Here is a 15261-nt window from a genome sequence, read left to right on the forward strand (position 1 = left end):
GAAAAAACTAAATTAGGCTGTCAGCAAATGTCGGCAAAATGGTTTATCAAATAAAAGTGGAATTTACCTGTGGCTCTGTCAGTTCCACCTTGCTCCTTCCGGTCCTCGGCCTACAAGCACGAATTAGCTGCTTGATTTTAGTTTTTGGCACTTTCTGGACTGATGTGCATGTGAACCCTTGCAGCACAGATGTAGAGAGCCTAACAGGAAAGCCAAATAATTAATTATTGGCTTAGGTAAAAACGGAAACCAAAAACAAACAATTTCCATAAGAATTTGTTGCAAGACTAGTTCACTTACTGCTCAGTGTCAAAATCACTTTCAACCAAAGTCCCAAGGAACATAGTGGCCTGAAAATTAAGGAGAGATAAACGTTCTTAGCCAAAGTGTAGTTCAAATTTAAGTGAAACATGGTATCAGCATCACGCTCTAATTTATTCTTCATGTACAGTAACAGCAGAGTACTTACTTGATCTTTTGTCCACGACTTTTTGTTTATCACACTGATGTTTGGACTCCCCTCAGAAAACACCAGCTGGGACGGTGGGATCTTAGTTGCTAAGGCATCTGGGACATTCTGCACCACTTCAGTTAGTCTTGTGTCCACAGAAATGATCTGCAGAGTAGTCAAATTCATGTCATTGCTATTCTTCTGCTAAAAGGAGTTGAGGCTGTTATCAAAGTAATCATGTTCTCATGTTGGATTCAGATTTTTTGTCCTATTTTTTTTTTCTATTATAACAGGCACACTTTATACCTTTGTGACAAATGTCTCCTGGAGAAGCTCTGGAGCTTGTAGCATGCTGGAAACAAAAGCTGGGTTCCTGGAGGCGTGGAGAAGTTCAGAAGCTGGGATTTTCTCCAGCAAAGCTGAGGGTACCCCAACAACAAGAGTGCCGAGCGACTCCAGAACAGCTGCACTGTTGATCTGTCAATTCCATTTTCATCCATTAGAACCTTATCCTTTAAAGTGCAAACTATTGGTGCGTTCCTTCATTTACTGACACATTTCTAAATACACATTTCATTAGTCAAGTTAGACCCTGCTTCACAGCTTCTACCTGGTAGCCTGAGGAGGTTATGCTTTGGATTATGATGTTGGCCTGGTCCTGGCCCCAGGTTGTCACTGAACCCAAAGTGGACAACGAGGAAATCAGCACCGTTGGAGGTACTGAAGTGATCTGAGTGTTGCTCAGGCCTGAAGCAGCTCCCCCAAGTGTAACAAAGATTTCCTCTGTGATGGTCTTGATGTTGGATGCCAAAACAGCAAATGCCTATGAAGTACAATTTAAAAGCATTGTGAAAATTGCTGATTACACATCTATGGCAGAGCAATCACTTTTCTTAGCAAAGAGTTAGCGAGGAGGTTTGTGGATGCTTCAGTGTCAGGAGACTATCACTTCCAAAGATAATGGAGCCAATCGCTGAGCAGAACTTTTATACTCAGGTGAAGTTCTGTCTAGGAACACTTTGAGGCTAGTACCTGAGGGTCCTCGATTCCATTGCAAAATTCATTCCTCATGTCCAGGATGGCCATGGTGTTTGCTTCATTTAGCGACATATACACAGCACTCGGGATGTCAGTTGAGCACAACAAAACACCCGAAAGCCTAGATGGAGAAAGACACATTTATCTTTATGCATATTCATTTTTCTACGTAGTTTTGACAGAAGATGTGTCTTTGGTTCAGTTGTCATAGCAGTATTTGTATTTGTATTTGTATCCCGCGCTGGGTACTTACTTGAACAGGCTGAAGCTTGGGTTGACTGTAAACAGCTGAGTGATGTAGTAATTTCTTACATCTACAGCAATTGTCGAGTTGTTGAAAAGCTCCAGATTAGCTTGGTCTTCCCAAAACACCTCAGCCTTTATACACAAGTGCATAGTAAAACAAGAGGTAAGCACCAACACGTTTCACCACGTTAAGGGTCGTGGTTTTGTGAAAATAACTTATAAAACCAAGGGCAAAATAAGGTAAGAATTAAATTGTGTCAATGTACCTTGCACTTTGCTTAACAGAGTATTTGAAATGAATTTATAACCAGTTTCTTTGAAGCCTTGTAACAAACAATTGAACATCATTGGCTACAAGGATACTCTATATCATTGATTAGAAAGAAAAAAAATAGATTTCTGCTGCTCCTTGTGTCAGCTCTTGGTAGGATTATGGTTTGAGGGATGTTTGAACAGCTTTGCAAATATATTTGAAACTGGGAAGTGACTTGTTAACTTTTGTCCTGTGTTGGAGTATAAACTTTCAAAAGTGTTAAATTAAAGATGATGTGAACACAAACCTGGGATGTGGAGATAAAGCTGGTGAGGTCATTCAGAGTGATAAATTTCACAAAGCTTCCAATATAGTTGAAAAACCAGGAGGTAGAGTTGAGTTCTGGGTCGCTGGGATTGTAGCATCTGGCTCCAGAGCCTGTGGAGAAAGAAATGGCTATTTAGCATAATCAGTAAAAGGGTTTCTTCTTTTATATTTTATAGCCATAATCATGTCTGATGACAACATAATTTGTCACACATCTATCCAACATTGCACTAATAATAATAAAAACATATATATATCATACCAGTGCTCAAGTAGCTCCTTATGGTGTTGTACACATCCTCCGGTCCAAATTCTGTACTGTTGTATGTGAAATTGTTTCCCATATAAAACACCCTATTGAAAGAAAAAGATCATGTAAACTGAGTTACACCTTCAATCCTTCTGTTTAATTTGATCACTCTGTGAAGAGAAAGACTCACAGTTTTTGGAAGGCCTGACATGAGGCGCTCTGCACTTCGATGGGGCTGATGAGGTTCCTTGTGAGGAATCTCAGGTAGTTCTTCAACAGTACATCAAACCACAAATTCACCTCAGATGTCACGTTGCTACTCAGAGCCATTTTCCAAACACAAGGGAGGATCATCTTCTTCATCTCATCAGAAACAACTTCCTAAAGGGGTCGTAGAAACAAAACACACCATCAACTGACATAGATCATCATGTGCAAGAAACTCAATGAGATGTGGATAATTGTATATTTGTCTTCATTTCTTTAGGTGAGATACATACAGTTTGTAGGAAGGCAACAGTGTAGCTGTAGTTGCTGTACATGGCACAGAAAGCTGAAATGGTGACATCGGACATGGTAGAAGCAGGTGTTGAATCGGTTCCAGGGCTAGTTGTAGAATCTGGTGATGCTGTTCCAGAAGCACTAGTTGCAGTGTTGTCTGTTGCGGGTTGTGCAGTTGTAGGGTATGTCCTGCTGTTGATGAGGCCCACACCCAGTGTGTCCAACTCTGACTGAGTCTGCATGTTCACCCAGGTCTGAATCACAGTATCGTTCTCAAACAACTTCAGATCTTGAAGCTGGTCACCCATGAGGCCTTGGACATTGGTCACAGTCAAAGTCTGTGTGTTCAAAGGGAAATGAAATTAATCATAGACTTGTTCTAGATTTTTTTTACAATTAACGACATTTCAAAAATATGGTCACAATTGATTTTAAGTCCAACACAGATCCATAGGATTGTGAGTGCAACTTTGGGCTTTATGATAAACTATGAACATAAAAAGTCCAAGAGAAGCACAGTGTACCTTCTTACTATGTCACTCAAGTGTATTTCACAGAGGCCACCTAAAACTCATTTCCATTTACTGCAGCTACAGTATTGTTGCCAGCCAGTTTTTACTGTGACAGTGCCGTCCTTTTTACACATGTATACTTACAGTTATCACATTAATATCCAGACTCCTGAAAATATTGATGTCCATGCTGATGTTCTGTGTTGATAATGCAACAATGTCACTCAACGGCGCACCACCTATCATCATCATAGAAAAAAAAACATTTAATTAGGAAAACAGTTGATTTCCTTATAGCTAGAAATACAAGAGCAATGTTTTCTTACCTAAGTAGCTCTTAATAACATTGTAAAAGTCAGTGGAGTGGGCACGATAAGAGCTGAATGAGGTGCTGCTGATGTCATACAGGATTCTCTTCTGCTCAGCCGAACATGTAGCCACATTCAGAAAGTTGGCATCACTGACAAAATAAACAAACAAAGTGTCCCTCACTGTTACATCATAGTATTTCAGAAAGGATTTTCGGACCTGTACGGAGCTGTTTCAAGATGCAGAGCCATGCCTTTTCAAGGTTTCTATGGCAGAATGTTGTGAGCTGGGGTGCTTTAGCCACTTTGACTAAACTATAGACAAGGTCAGCCATGTGGAGGGAGCTCAAAGTAGAGCACCTGCACCCCATCAGAAGGAGTGAGTTGCAGTAGGCCATGCATCCAATTGGACTGCTTCCAAGAAACCTCCCCTTGGAGAGTGTCATGAGCCAATGGGGAGAGACCTCGGAGCAGAGCCAGAACTTTCTGGCAGGATTTTATATTGTATCTGGTTTGGAAGTACCTCGGGACCTCTCAGGAGGAATTGGAAAAGGTTACTAGGCAGTGGGATGTCTGGGTTTCCCTCCTACACCAGTTACTTTGCAACCAAACTTGGATTTATAAAAGAAAATATTGAATGTATACATGCTGGCACCAACCTGATACTGTTTGCTGTGATGGTGGTCAGTGTACTGAGGTCCAATGAACATACGTTGGAGCCAATAATGTTCAGCTCAGTGCTACCCAGGGAGTTTCCAGATGTTTGCAGGTATTTAGTGATGATTTCTTTGCTCTAAACATGAAACACATCAAGTAACTAAATTATTCTTTGCTCTAAACATGAAACACATCAAGTAACTAAATTATACACATGCACAAGTAGGAGTAACTTAAATGTTTTTGTATTTTTTATTCAGTTCAATCATTTTACCTGTGCCGTTTCCCAGGTTCCATCTTCAGTTTTCATAAGAGCTGCCAAGGTGTCAATCGTAGTGATGTTCCAGTTAGAGATGTCAGAATGTGTTGCCACACGAGACACCGAACCAAGTAGCTGGACTTGCTGTTCAGAGACTCCAGATGGGTATGCCTGGAAGTACACAACATGTAACAATGCACCTAAGTACTGAACTGGAACTAAAATCCCAAGTACATAAACAATATTGGGCATATTTGTCAAATCCAGATTGATTAAACAACTTCCATGTCAGTATAAACCCTGACTTTGTTTATCCAGTTCTTTGGAGTATGGCTCTCAGGTCATCAAACACATTTTGTTGCCAAATATCCCCTCCTTACCTTGTTGAGTTTCTTCAGAATAATCTTCTGGAAGTCATTGTCATCCACTTTGGAGCAGATGGTAAAGAGGTTTTCTTTCAGAGCAGGAATGTCCAGGCAGAGGTCAAACTGAGTCAGATCGTAGCCAAATGGGAAGGCGGGGTCGCTAACAGTCACCTGGGTGATGCTGCCTGCTGTGCAGACTTTAAAAATATGAAACAGCTTGTGAGAGCACTGTAAAGGCCAAGACCGAAGAAAATAGCTCTTTTTTTCTTTGGTACAATTTCACAAGACAACAATTTTCCAGATGAAATTATTGTACATAGATTTTTAATAGAATTTCCTTGAAAGCCATTGTATGTTAGAGCATTTACACACTGCTTGAGCTTAATGTTAAGTTAGCGAGTTCTTTATATGTGCCATTCTCCCAAGCATGTACTGACAGATCGTTTTTATTAGTTTGACTTGGCGTCAGAATGTCTGTTATAAAACATCTTAATTGATAAAAATTGTCCCAATTCAGTTTGACAACTGGGATGACTCAAGTGCATGTAGTCGAATTGAAAGAGTTTACCTTCTGCTGGTGGTGTTGCAGGACTGATCTGCTTAAACAGATTCTCGAGCTTTGTCTTCTGAGTGTTTTCTTTCCTTAGTTTTGCCACAAAGCCCTTGAGGAACTGCATTCTTATTGTCTGCAAAAGAAAAAATAAAGAAAAATTAACTAGTTATAGGAAAATTATTTTTCATCCAAAGAGACAAAAGTAAGTTTCTTTAGTTTGAGAGATGTCAGTTTATTATCATTAAACCAAAAACCTATGAAGAAAGAAAGGATAAAAGGAAGACATACAGTTGTGAATGTGCTCCAGATGTTTATTGTGAAGTACAGAGGAAGAATCCCAAGGTCTTCTAGTGTTTGCTGGTTCCAGGTGGCAACAGTTCTAATGATTCAAGGCACAGTCATAAGAAATTTGGACCAACACTTTGCTAAAACAAAACAGGGCATCAATTTGAAACATTTGGTTTCGTACCCGTATTGGGTTTCCCCAGATAGCAACAGAGTCTCCATAGCAGCTACTTGGTTTTCAGAAAGGTCCGTGCAGGCTTTGAGGTTTTCCAGGATCGAAGGATCAGAGTTCTGGATGTAAGAACTGTTCAGAGTGCAGACCATGTTCCCCAAAACGTCCAAATGGTCTCTGCTCAAGCTCAACCCATTTATACCCTATAGAGGTGAAAACAAGTTGTTTTTGCGCAACTTTTTCATGCAATTAATATTTCATTCTAACAAGGACATTCACTCAGCATTCAGTAGTTTCAGAAATATTCTTGGAAATAATTAACAGCAAGTGTTGATAAATTGATGATTTTGATAGGCTGTCTATCCAATTGGACTGCTTCCAAGAAACCTCCCCTTGGAGAGTGTCATGAGCCATAAGAGATGCCTTTCACTTTGATTATTTTTTCTTATTTGGTACTCACCAAGCAGGTCCTGGCTTCACTAAACAGCTGTTGTCCCTTATTCAAAAGGCTGGAAGCCACAGAAAAATCTGCAGCTCCAAGTGCAGAAAAGTAGGACCTACAGTTGCTTTCCTGGACATCCTGGATTCTGTTAAAATGCATTGAAAAAAGTGAGAAAATCAGAGCACTAGTGTTCACTCTTTAAATCAGAAGCACCTTGGATTCGGTACACACTTACCTGAAGTATAGAAGCATGTCTGAAGGATAATCTATGAAGTTCTGATCGAGGTCTTCTTCAATCAGGTTGTACATGCAGGTCAGCTGTAGGTCATGTGACAATAAACAATGTTATACAAGTGAAATGAAAACACAGATATTTATAAACCGGGGGATAGTTATAACTCCAATGCCTGAGGCTTATGGTCCTTTGATACCCAGTGTGGTCTGACATTTTATTCATTTATTTGCTAAAAAAAAGGAGTAGGACAGAAACTAATGCAAACAAAAAGGAAGAATGTTATCATATTTATTCACGTAAAACCTATTAGAGCTAGAAAGGCCCAAAGGTTATTGTGACCTATGGATGGAGGCAACACGTTAAGCCAAGCTAACTTTATTTGTAAAATCTTTTTAAACAGCCAATGCTAAGCAAAGAGCTAGGCACAAAGGCATAACAAATATGGCAGGATGTACTCTGCTTAGGAATGTCCATCCAGGCAATTAACAAAAAAATATGTTCAGTTGCAGCTACAATGTGGGCTCTGTAGGATGTAAGATGGCTGAGCTCTTAACTTTGCCTGTTTTATCTGGCTGTTGGTTGGTCTTGTGGAGAGGTCCTATCAATGTCAGTTCAGCACAGAGAGGAGTTCAGACATTTTGTGTTTTATGTGAACCAGAGTCTTTATGAAAAAACTAAATTAGGCTGTCAGCAAATGTCGGCAAAATGGTTTATCAAATAAAAGTGGAATTTACCTGTGGCTCTGTCAGTTCCACCTTGCTCCTTCCGGTCCTCGGCCTACAAGCATGAATTAGCTGCTTGATTTTAGTTTTTGGCACTTTCTGGACTGATGTGCATGTGAACCCTTGCAGCACAGATGTAGAGAGCCTAACAGGAAAGCCAAATAATTAATTATTGGCTTAGGTAAAAACGGAAACCAAAAACAAACAATTTCCATAAGAATTTGTTGCAAGACTAGTTCACTTACTGCTCAGTGTCAAAATCACTTTCAACCAAAGTCCCAAGGAACATAGTGGCCTGAAAATTAAGGAGAGATAAACGTTCTTAGCCAAAGTGTAGTTCAAATTTAAGTGAAACATGGTATCAGCATCACGCGCTAATTTATTCTTCATGTACAGTAACAGCAAAGTACTTACTTGATCTTTTGTCCACGACTTTTTGTTTATCACACTGATGTTTGGACTCCCCTCAGAAAACACCAGCTGGGACGGTGGGATCTTAGTTGCTAAGGCATCTGGGACATTCTGCACCACTTCAGTTAGTCTTGTGTCCACAGAAATGATCTGCAGAGTAGTCAAATTCATGTCATTGCTATTCTTCTGCTAAAAGGAGTTGAGTCTGTTATCAAAGTAATCATGTTCTCATGTTGGATTCAGATTTTTTGTCCTATTTTTTTTTTCTATTATAACAGGCACACTTTATACCTTTGTGACAAATGTCTCCTGGAGAAGCTCTGGAGCTTGTAGCATGCTGGAAACAAAAGCTGGGTTCCTGGAGGCGTGGAGAAGTTCAGAAGCTGGGATTTTCTCCAGCAAAGCTGAGGGTACCCCAACAACAAGAGTGCCGAGCGACTCCAGAACAGCTGCGCTGTTGATCTGTCAATTCCATTTTCATCCATTAGAACCTTATCCTTTAAACTGCAAACTATTGGTGCGTTCCTTCATTTACTGACACATTTCTAAATACACATTTCATTAGTCAAGTTAGACCCTGCTTCACAGCTTCTACCTGGTAGCCTGAGGAGGTTATGCTTTGGATTATGATGTTGGCCTTGTCCTGGCCCCAGGTTGTCACTGAACCCAAAGTGGACAACGAGGAAATCAGCACCGTTGGAGGTACTGAAGTGATCTGAGTGTTGCTCAGGCCTGAAGCAGCTCCCCCAAGTGTAACAAAGATTTCCTCTGTGATGGTCTTGATGTTGGATGCCAAAACAGCAAATGCCTATGAAGTACAATTTAAAAGCATTGTGAAAATTGCTGATTACACATCTATGGCAGAGCAATCACTTTTCTTAGCAAAGAGTTAGCGAGGAGGTTTGTGGATGCTTCAGTGTCAGGAGAGTATCACTTCCAAAGATAATGGAGCCAATCGCTGAGCAGAACTTTTATACTCAGGTGAAGTTCTGTCTAGGAACACTTTGAGGCTAGTACCTGAGGGTCCTCGATTCCATTGCAAAATTCATTCCTCATGTCCAGGATGGCCATGGTGTTAGCTTCATTTAGCGACATATACACAGCACTCGGGATGTCAGTTGAGCACAACAAAACACCCGAAAGCCTAGATGGAGAAAGACACATTTATCTTTATGCATATTCATTTTTCTACGTAGTTTTGACAGAAGATGTGTCTTTGGTTCAGTTGTCATAGCAGTATTTGTATTTGTATTTGTATCCCGCGCTGGGTACTTACTTGAACAGGCTGAAGCTTGGGTTGACTGTAAACAGCTGAGTGATGTAGTAATTTCTTACATCTACAGCAATTGTCGAGTTGTTGAAAAGCTCCAGATTAGCTTGGTCTTCCCAAAACACCTCAGCCTTTATACACAAGTGCATAGTAAAACAAGAGGTAAGCACCGACACGTTTCACCACGTTAAGGGTCGTGGTTTTGTGAAAATAACTTATAAAACCAAGGGCAAAATAAGGTAAGAATTAAATTGTGTCAATGTACCTTGCACTTTGCTTAACAGAGTATTTGAAATGAATTCATAACCAGTTTCTTTGAAGCCTTGTAACAAACAATTGAACATCATTGGCTACAAGGATACTCTATATCATTGATTAGAAAGAAAAAAAATAGATTTCTGCTGCTCCTTGTGTCAGCTCTTGGAAGGATTATGGTTTGAGGGATGTTTGAACAGCTTTGCAAATAGATTTGAAACTGGGAAGTGACTTGTTAACTTTTGTCCTGTGTTGGAGTATAAACTTTCAAAAGTGTTATATTAAAGATGATGTGAACACAAACCTGGGATGTGGAGATAAAGCTGGTGAGGTCATTCAGAGTGATAAATTTCACAAAGCTTCCAATATAGTTGAAAAACCAGGAGGTAGAGTTGAGTTCTGGGTCACTGGGATTGTAGCATCTGGCTCCAGAGCCTGTGGAGAAAGAAATGGCTATTTAGCATAATCAGTAAAAGGGTTTCTTCTTTTATATTTTATAGCCATAATCATGTCTGATGAAAACATAATTTGTCACACATCTATCCAACATTGCACTAATAATAATAAAAACATATATATATCATACCAGTGCTCAAGTAGCTCCTTATGGTGTTGTACACATCCTCCGGTCCAAATTCTTTACTGTTGTATGTGAAATTGTTTCCCATATAAAACACCCTATTGAAAGAAAAAGATCTTGTAAACTGAGTTACACCTTCAATCCTTCTGTTTAATTTGATCACTCTGTGAAGAGAAAGACTCACAGTTTTTGGAAGGCCTGACATGAGGCGCTCTGCACTTCGATGGGGCTCATGAGGTTCCTTGTGAGGAATCTCAGGTAGTTCTTCAACAGTACATCAAACCACAAATTCACCTCAGATGTCACGTTGCTACTCAGAGCCATTTTCCAAACACAAGGGAGGATCATCTTCTTCATCTCATCAGAAACAACTTCCTAAAGGGGTCGTAGAAACAAAACACACCATCAACTGACATAGATCATCATGTGTAAGAAACTCAATGAGATGTGGATAATTGTATATTTGTCTTCATTTCTTTAGCTGAGATACATACAGTTTGTAGGAAGGCAACAGTGTAGCTGTAGTTGCTGTACATGGCACAGAAAGCTGAAATGGTGACATCGGACATGGTAGAAGCAGGTGTTGAATTGGTTCCAGGGCTAGTTGTAGAATCTGGTGATGCTGTTCCAGAAGCACTAGTTGCAGTGTTGTCTGTTGCGGGTTGTGCAGTTGTAGGGTATGTCCTGCTGTTGATGAGGCCCACACCCAGTGTGTCCAACTCTGACTGAGTCTGCATGTTCACCCAGGTCTGAATCACAGTATCGTTCTCAAACAACTTCAGATCTTGAAGCTGTTCACCCATGAGGCCTTGGACATTGGTCACAGTCAAAGTCTGTGTGTTCAAAGGGAAATGAAATTAATCATAGACTTGTTCTAGATTTTTTTTACAATTAACGACATTTCAAAAATATGGTCACAATTGATTTTAAGTCCAACACAGATCCATAGGATTGTGAGTGCAACTTTGGGCTTTATGATAAACTATGAACATAAAAAGTCCAAGAGAAGCACAGTGTACCTTCTTACTATGTCACTCAAGTGTATTTCACAGAGGCCACCTAAAACTCATTTCCATTTACTGCAGCTACAGTATTGTTGCCAGACAGTTTTTACTGTGACAGTGCCGTCCTTTTTACACATGTATACTTACAGTTATCACATTAATATCCAGACTCCTGAAAATATTGATGTCCATGCTGATGTTCTGTGTTGATAATGCAACAATGTCACTCAACGGCGCACCACCTATCATCATCATAGAAAAAAAAACATTTAATTAGGAAAACAGTTGATTTCCTTATAGCTAGAAATACAAGAGCAATGTTTTCTTACCTAAGTAGCTCTTAATAACATTGTAAAAGTCAGTGGAGTGGGCACGATAAGAGCTGAATGAGGTGCTGCTGATGTCATACAGGATTCTCTTCTGCTCAGCCGAACATGTAGCCACATTCAGAAAGTTGGCATCACTGACAAAATAAACAAACAAAGTGTCCCTCACTGTTACATCATAGTATTTCAGAAAGGATTTTCGGACCTGTACGGAGCTGTTTCAAGATGCAGAGCCATGCCTTTTCAAGGTTTCTATGGCAGAATGTTGTGAGCTGGGGTGCTTTAGCCACTTTGACTAAACTATAGACAAGGTCAGCCATGTGGAGGGAGCTCAAAGTAGAGCACCTGCACCCCATCAGAAGGAGTGAGTTGCAGTAGGCCATGCATCCAATTGGACTGCTTCCAAGAAACCTCCCCTTGGAGAGTGTCATGAGCCAATGGGGAGAGACCTCGGAGCAGAGCCAGAACTTTCTGGCAGGATTTTATATTGTATCTGGTTTGGAAGTACCTTCGGACCTCTCAGGAGGAATTGGAAAAGGTTACTAGGCAGTGGGATGTCTGGGTTTCCCTCCTACACCAGTTACTTTGCAACCAAACTTGGATTTATAAAAGAAAATATTGAATGTATACATGCTGGCACCAACCTGATACTGTTTGCTGTGATGGTGGTCAGTGTACTGAGGTCCAATGAACATACGTTGGAGCCAATAATGTTCAGCTCAGTGCTACCCAGGGAGTTTCCAGATGTTTGCAGGTATTTAGTGATGATTTCTTTGCTCTAAACATGAAACACATCAAGTAACTAAATTATTCTTTGCTCTAAACATGAAACACATCAAGTAACTAAACTATACACATGCACAAGTAGGAGTAACTTAAATGTTTTTGTATTTTTTTTCAGTTCAATCATTTTACCTGTGCCGTTTCCCAGGTTCCATCTTCAGTTTTCATAAGAGCTGCCAAGGTGTCAATCGTAGTGATGTTCCATTTAGAGATGTCAGAATGTGTTGCCACACGAGACACCGAACCAAGTAGCTGGACTTGCTGTTCAGAGACTCCAGATGGGTATGCCTGGAAGTACACAACATGTAACAATGCACCTAAGTACTGAACTGGAACTAAAATCCCAAGTACATAAACAATATTGGGCATATTTGTCAAATCCAGATTGATTAAACAACTTCCATGTCAGTATAAACCCTGACTTTGTTTATCCAGTTCTTTGGAGTATGGCTCTCAGGTCATCAAACACATTTTGTTGCCAAATATCCCCTCCTTACCTTGTTGAGTTTCTTCAGAATAATCTTCTGGAAGTCATTGTCATCCACTTTGGAGCAGATGGTAAAGAGGTTTTCTTTCAGAGCAGGAATGTCCAGGCAGAGGTCAAACTGAGTCAGATCGTAGCCAAATGGGAAGGCGGGGTCGCTAACAGTCACCTGGGTGATGCTGCCTGCTGTGCAGACTTTAAAAATATGAAACAGCTTGTGAGAGCACTGTAAAGGCCAAGACCGAAGAAAATAGCTCTTTTTTTCTTTGGTACAATTTCACAAGACAACAATTTTCCAGATGAAATTATTGTACATAGATTTTTAATAGAATTTCCTTGAAAGCCATTGTATGTTAGAGCATTTACACACTGCTTGAGCTTAATGTTAAGTTAGCGAGTTCTTTATATGTGCCATTCTCCCAAGCATGTACTGACAGATCGTTTTTATTAGTTTGACTTGGCGTCAGAATGTCTGTTATAAAACATCTTAATTGATAAAAATTGTCCCAATTCAGTTTGACAACTGGGATGACTCAAGTGCATGTAGTCGAATTGAAAGAGTTTACCTTCTGCTGGTGGTGTTGCAGGACTGATCTGCTTAAACAGATTCTCGAGCTTTGTCTTCTGAGTGTTTTCTTTCCTTAGTTTTGCCACAAAGCCCTTGAGGAACTGCATTCTTATTGTCTGCAAAAGAAAAAATAAAGAAAAATTAACTAGTTATAGGAAAATGATTTTTCATCCAAAGAGACAAAAGTAAGTTTCTTTAGTTTGAGAGATGTCAGTTTATTATCATTAAACCAAAAACCTATGAAGAAAGAAAGGATAAAAGGAAGACATACAGTTGTGAATGTGCTCCAGATGTTTATTGTGAAGTACAGAGGAAGAATCCCAAGGTCTTCTAGTGTTTGCTGGTTCCAGGTGGCAACAGTTCTAATGATTCAAGGCACAGTCATAAGAAATTTGGACCAACACTTTGCTAAAACAAAACAGGGCATCAATTTGAAACATTTGGTTTCGTACCCGTATTGGGTTTCCCCAGATAGCAACAGAGTCTCCATAGCAGCTACTTGGTTTTCAGAAAGGTCCGTGCAGGCTTTGAGGTTTTCCAGGATCAAAGGATCAGAGTTCTGGATGTAAGAACTGTTCAGAGTGCAGACCATGTTCCCCAAAACGTCCAAATGGTCTCTGCTCAAGCTCAACCCAGTTATACCCTATAGAGGTGAAAACAAGTTGTTTTTGCGCAACTTTTTCATGCAATTAATATTTCATTCTAACAAGGACATTCACTCAGCATTCAGTAGTTTCAGAAATATTCTTGGAAATAATTAACAGCAAGTGTTGATAAATTGATGATTTTGATAGGCTGTCTATCCAATTGGACTGCTTCCAAGAAACCTCCCCTTGGAGATTGTCATGAGCCATAAGAGATGCCTTTCACTTTGATTATTTTTTCTTATTTGGTACTCACCAAGCAGGTCCTGGCTTCACTAAACAGCTGTTGTCCCTTATTCAAAAGGCTGGAAGCCACAGAAAAATCTGCAGCTCCAAGTGCAGAAAAGTAGGACCTACAGTTGCTTTCCTGGACATCCTGGATTCTGTTAAAATGCATTGAAAAAAGTGAGAAAATCAGAACGCTAGTGTTCACTCTTTAAATCAGAAGCACCTTGGATTCGGTACACACTTACCTGAAGTATAGAAGCATGTCTGAAGGATAATCTATGAAGTTCTGATCGAGGTCTTCTTCAATCAGGTTGTACATGCAGGTCAGCTGTAGGTCATGTGACAATAAACAATGTTATACAAGTGAAATGAAAACACAGATATTTATAAACCGGGGGATAGTTATAACTCCAATGCCTGAGGCTTATGGTCCTTTGATACCCAGTGTGGTCTGACATTTTATTCATTTATTTGCTAAAAAAAGGAGTAGGACAGAAACTAATGCAAACAAAAAGGAAGAATGTTATCATATTTTTTCACGTAAAACCTATTAGAGCTAGAAAGGCCCAAAGGTTATTGTGACCTATGGATGGAGGCAACACGTTAAGCCAAGCTAACTTTATTTGTAAAATCTTTTTAAACAGCCAATGCTAAGCAAAGAGCTAGGCACAAAGGCATAACAAATATGGCAGGATGTACTCTGCTTAGGAATGTCCATCCAGGCAATTAACAAAAAAATATGTTCAGTTGCAGCTACAATGTGGGCTCTGTAGGATGTAAGATGGCTGAGCTCTTAACTTTGCCTGTTTTATCTGGCTGTTGGTTGGTCTTGTGGAGAGGTCCTATCAATGTCAGTTCAGCACAGAGAGGAGTTCAGACATTTTGTGTTTTATGTGAACCAGAGTCTTTATGAAAAAACTAAATTAGGCTGTCAGCAAATGTCGGCAAAATGGTTTATCAAATAAAAGTGGAATTTACCTGTGGCTCTGTCAGTTCCACCTTGCTCCTTCCGGTCCTCGGCCTACAAGCACGAATTAGCTGCTTGATTTTAGTTTTTGGCACTTTCTGGACTGATGTGCATGTGAACCCTTGCAGCACAGATGTAGAGAGCCTAACAGGAAAGCCAAATAAT

The 15261-nt window shown here is 40.0% G+C and overlaps 3 protein-coding genes across 3 annotated transcripts in view; all 3 read right to left on the reverse strand.

Moving 5' to 3' along the window:
* LOC139063845 (uncharacterized) overlaps nucleotides 1–925 on the reverse strand; it is a 21314-nt gene extending 20389 nt beyond the window's left edge. Inside the window, exons 1-4 of the mRNA XM_070546745.1 lie at nucleotides 758–925; nucleotides 470–616; nucleotides 301–350; nucleotides 68–200 (exon numbers count right to left, since the gene is read on the reverse strand). Coding sequence (XP_070402846.1) covers nucleotides 68–200; nucleotides 301–350; nucleotides 470–616; nucleotides 758–802 — 375 coding nt within the window. The 5' untranslated portion in view covers nucleotides 803–925. The remainder of the gene's footprint in view (nucleotides 1–67; nucleotides 201–300; nucleotides 351–469; nucleotides 617–757) is intronic.
* On the reverse strand, nucleotides 858–10416 carry LOC139063870 (otoancorin-like). The gene is made up of 27 exons (XM_070546789.1): nucleotides 10277–10416; nucleotides 10099–10190; nucleotides 9817–9947; nucleotides 9264–9388; nucleotides 9005–9131; nucleotides 8583–8795; nucleotides 8279–8449; nucleotides 7991–8137; nucleotides 7822–7871; nucleotides 7589–7721; nucleotides 6855–6937; nucleotides 6638–6764; nucleotides 6190–6380; nucleotides 6009–6099; nucleotides 5736–5853; nucleotides 5183–5364; nucleotides 4818–4973; nucleotides 4546–4679; nucleotides 3905–4038; nucleotides 3723–3817; nucleotides 3066–3404; nucleotides 2756–2946; nucleotides 2578–2669; nucleotides 2296–2426; nucleotides 1743–1867; nucleotides 1484–1610; nucleotides 858–1274 (listed from the first exon to the last, which is right to left on the reverse strand). Exons 1-27 carry the CDS (start codon nucleotides 10414–10416, stop codon nucleotides 1032–1034), a joined length of 3888 nt encoding a protein of 1295 aa, XP_070402890.1. The 3' UTR covers nucleotides 858–1031.
* Nucleotides 10338–15261, reverse strand: part of LOC139063844 (uncharacterized) — a 20633-nt gene continuing 15709 nt past the window's right edge. Inside the window, exons 46-57 of the mRNA XM_070546744.1 lie at nucleotides 15108–15240; nucleotides 14375–14457; nucleotides 14158–14284; nucleotides 13710–13900; nucleotides 13529–13619; nucleotides 13256–13373; nucleotides 12703–12884; nucleotides 12338–12493; nucleotides 12067–12200; nucleotides 11426–11559; nucleotides 11244–11338; nucleotides 10338–10925 (exon numbers count right to left, since the gene is read on the reverse strand). Coding sequence (XP_070402845.1) covers nucleotides 10530–10925; nucleotides 11244–11338; nucleotides 11426–11559; nucleotides 12067–12200; nucleotides 12338–12493; nucleotides 12703–12884; nucleotides 13256–13373; nucleotides 13529–13619; nucleotides 13710–13900; nucleotides 14158–14284; nucleotides 14375–14457; nucleotides 15108–15240 — 1840 coding nt within the window. The 3' untranslated portion in view covers nucleotides 10338–10529. The remainder of the gene's footprint in view (nucleotides 10926–11243; nucleotides 11339–11425; nucleotides 11560–12066; nucleotides 12201–12337; nucleotides 12494–12702; nucleotides 12885–13255; nucleotides 13374–13528; nucleotides 13620–13709; nucleotides 13901–14157; nucleotides 14285–14374; nucleotides 14458–15107; nucleotides 15241–15261) is intronic.

The sequence above is a fragment of the Nothobranchius furzeri genome, chromosome 18 (assembly GCF_043380555.1).
Source record: "Nothobranchius furzeri strain GRZ-AD chromosome 18, NfurGRZ-RIMD1, whole genome shotgun sequence".
NCBI lineage: Eukaryota > Metazoa > Chordata > Actinopteri > Cyprinodontiformes > Nothobranchiidae > Nothobranchius > Nothobranchius furzeri.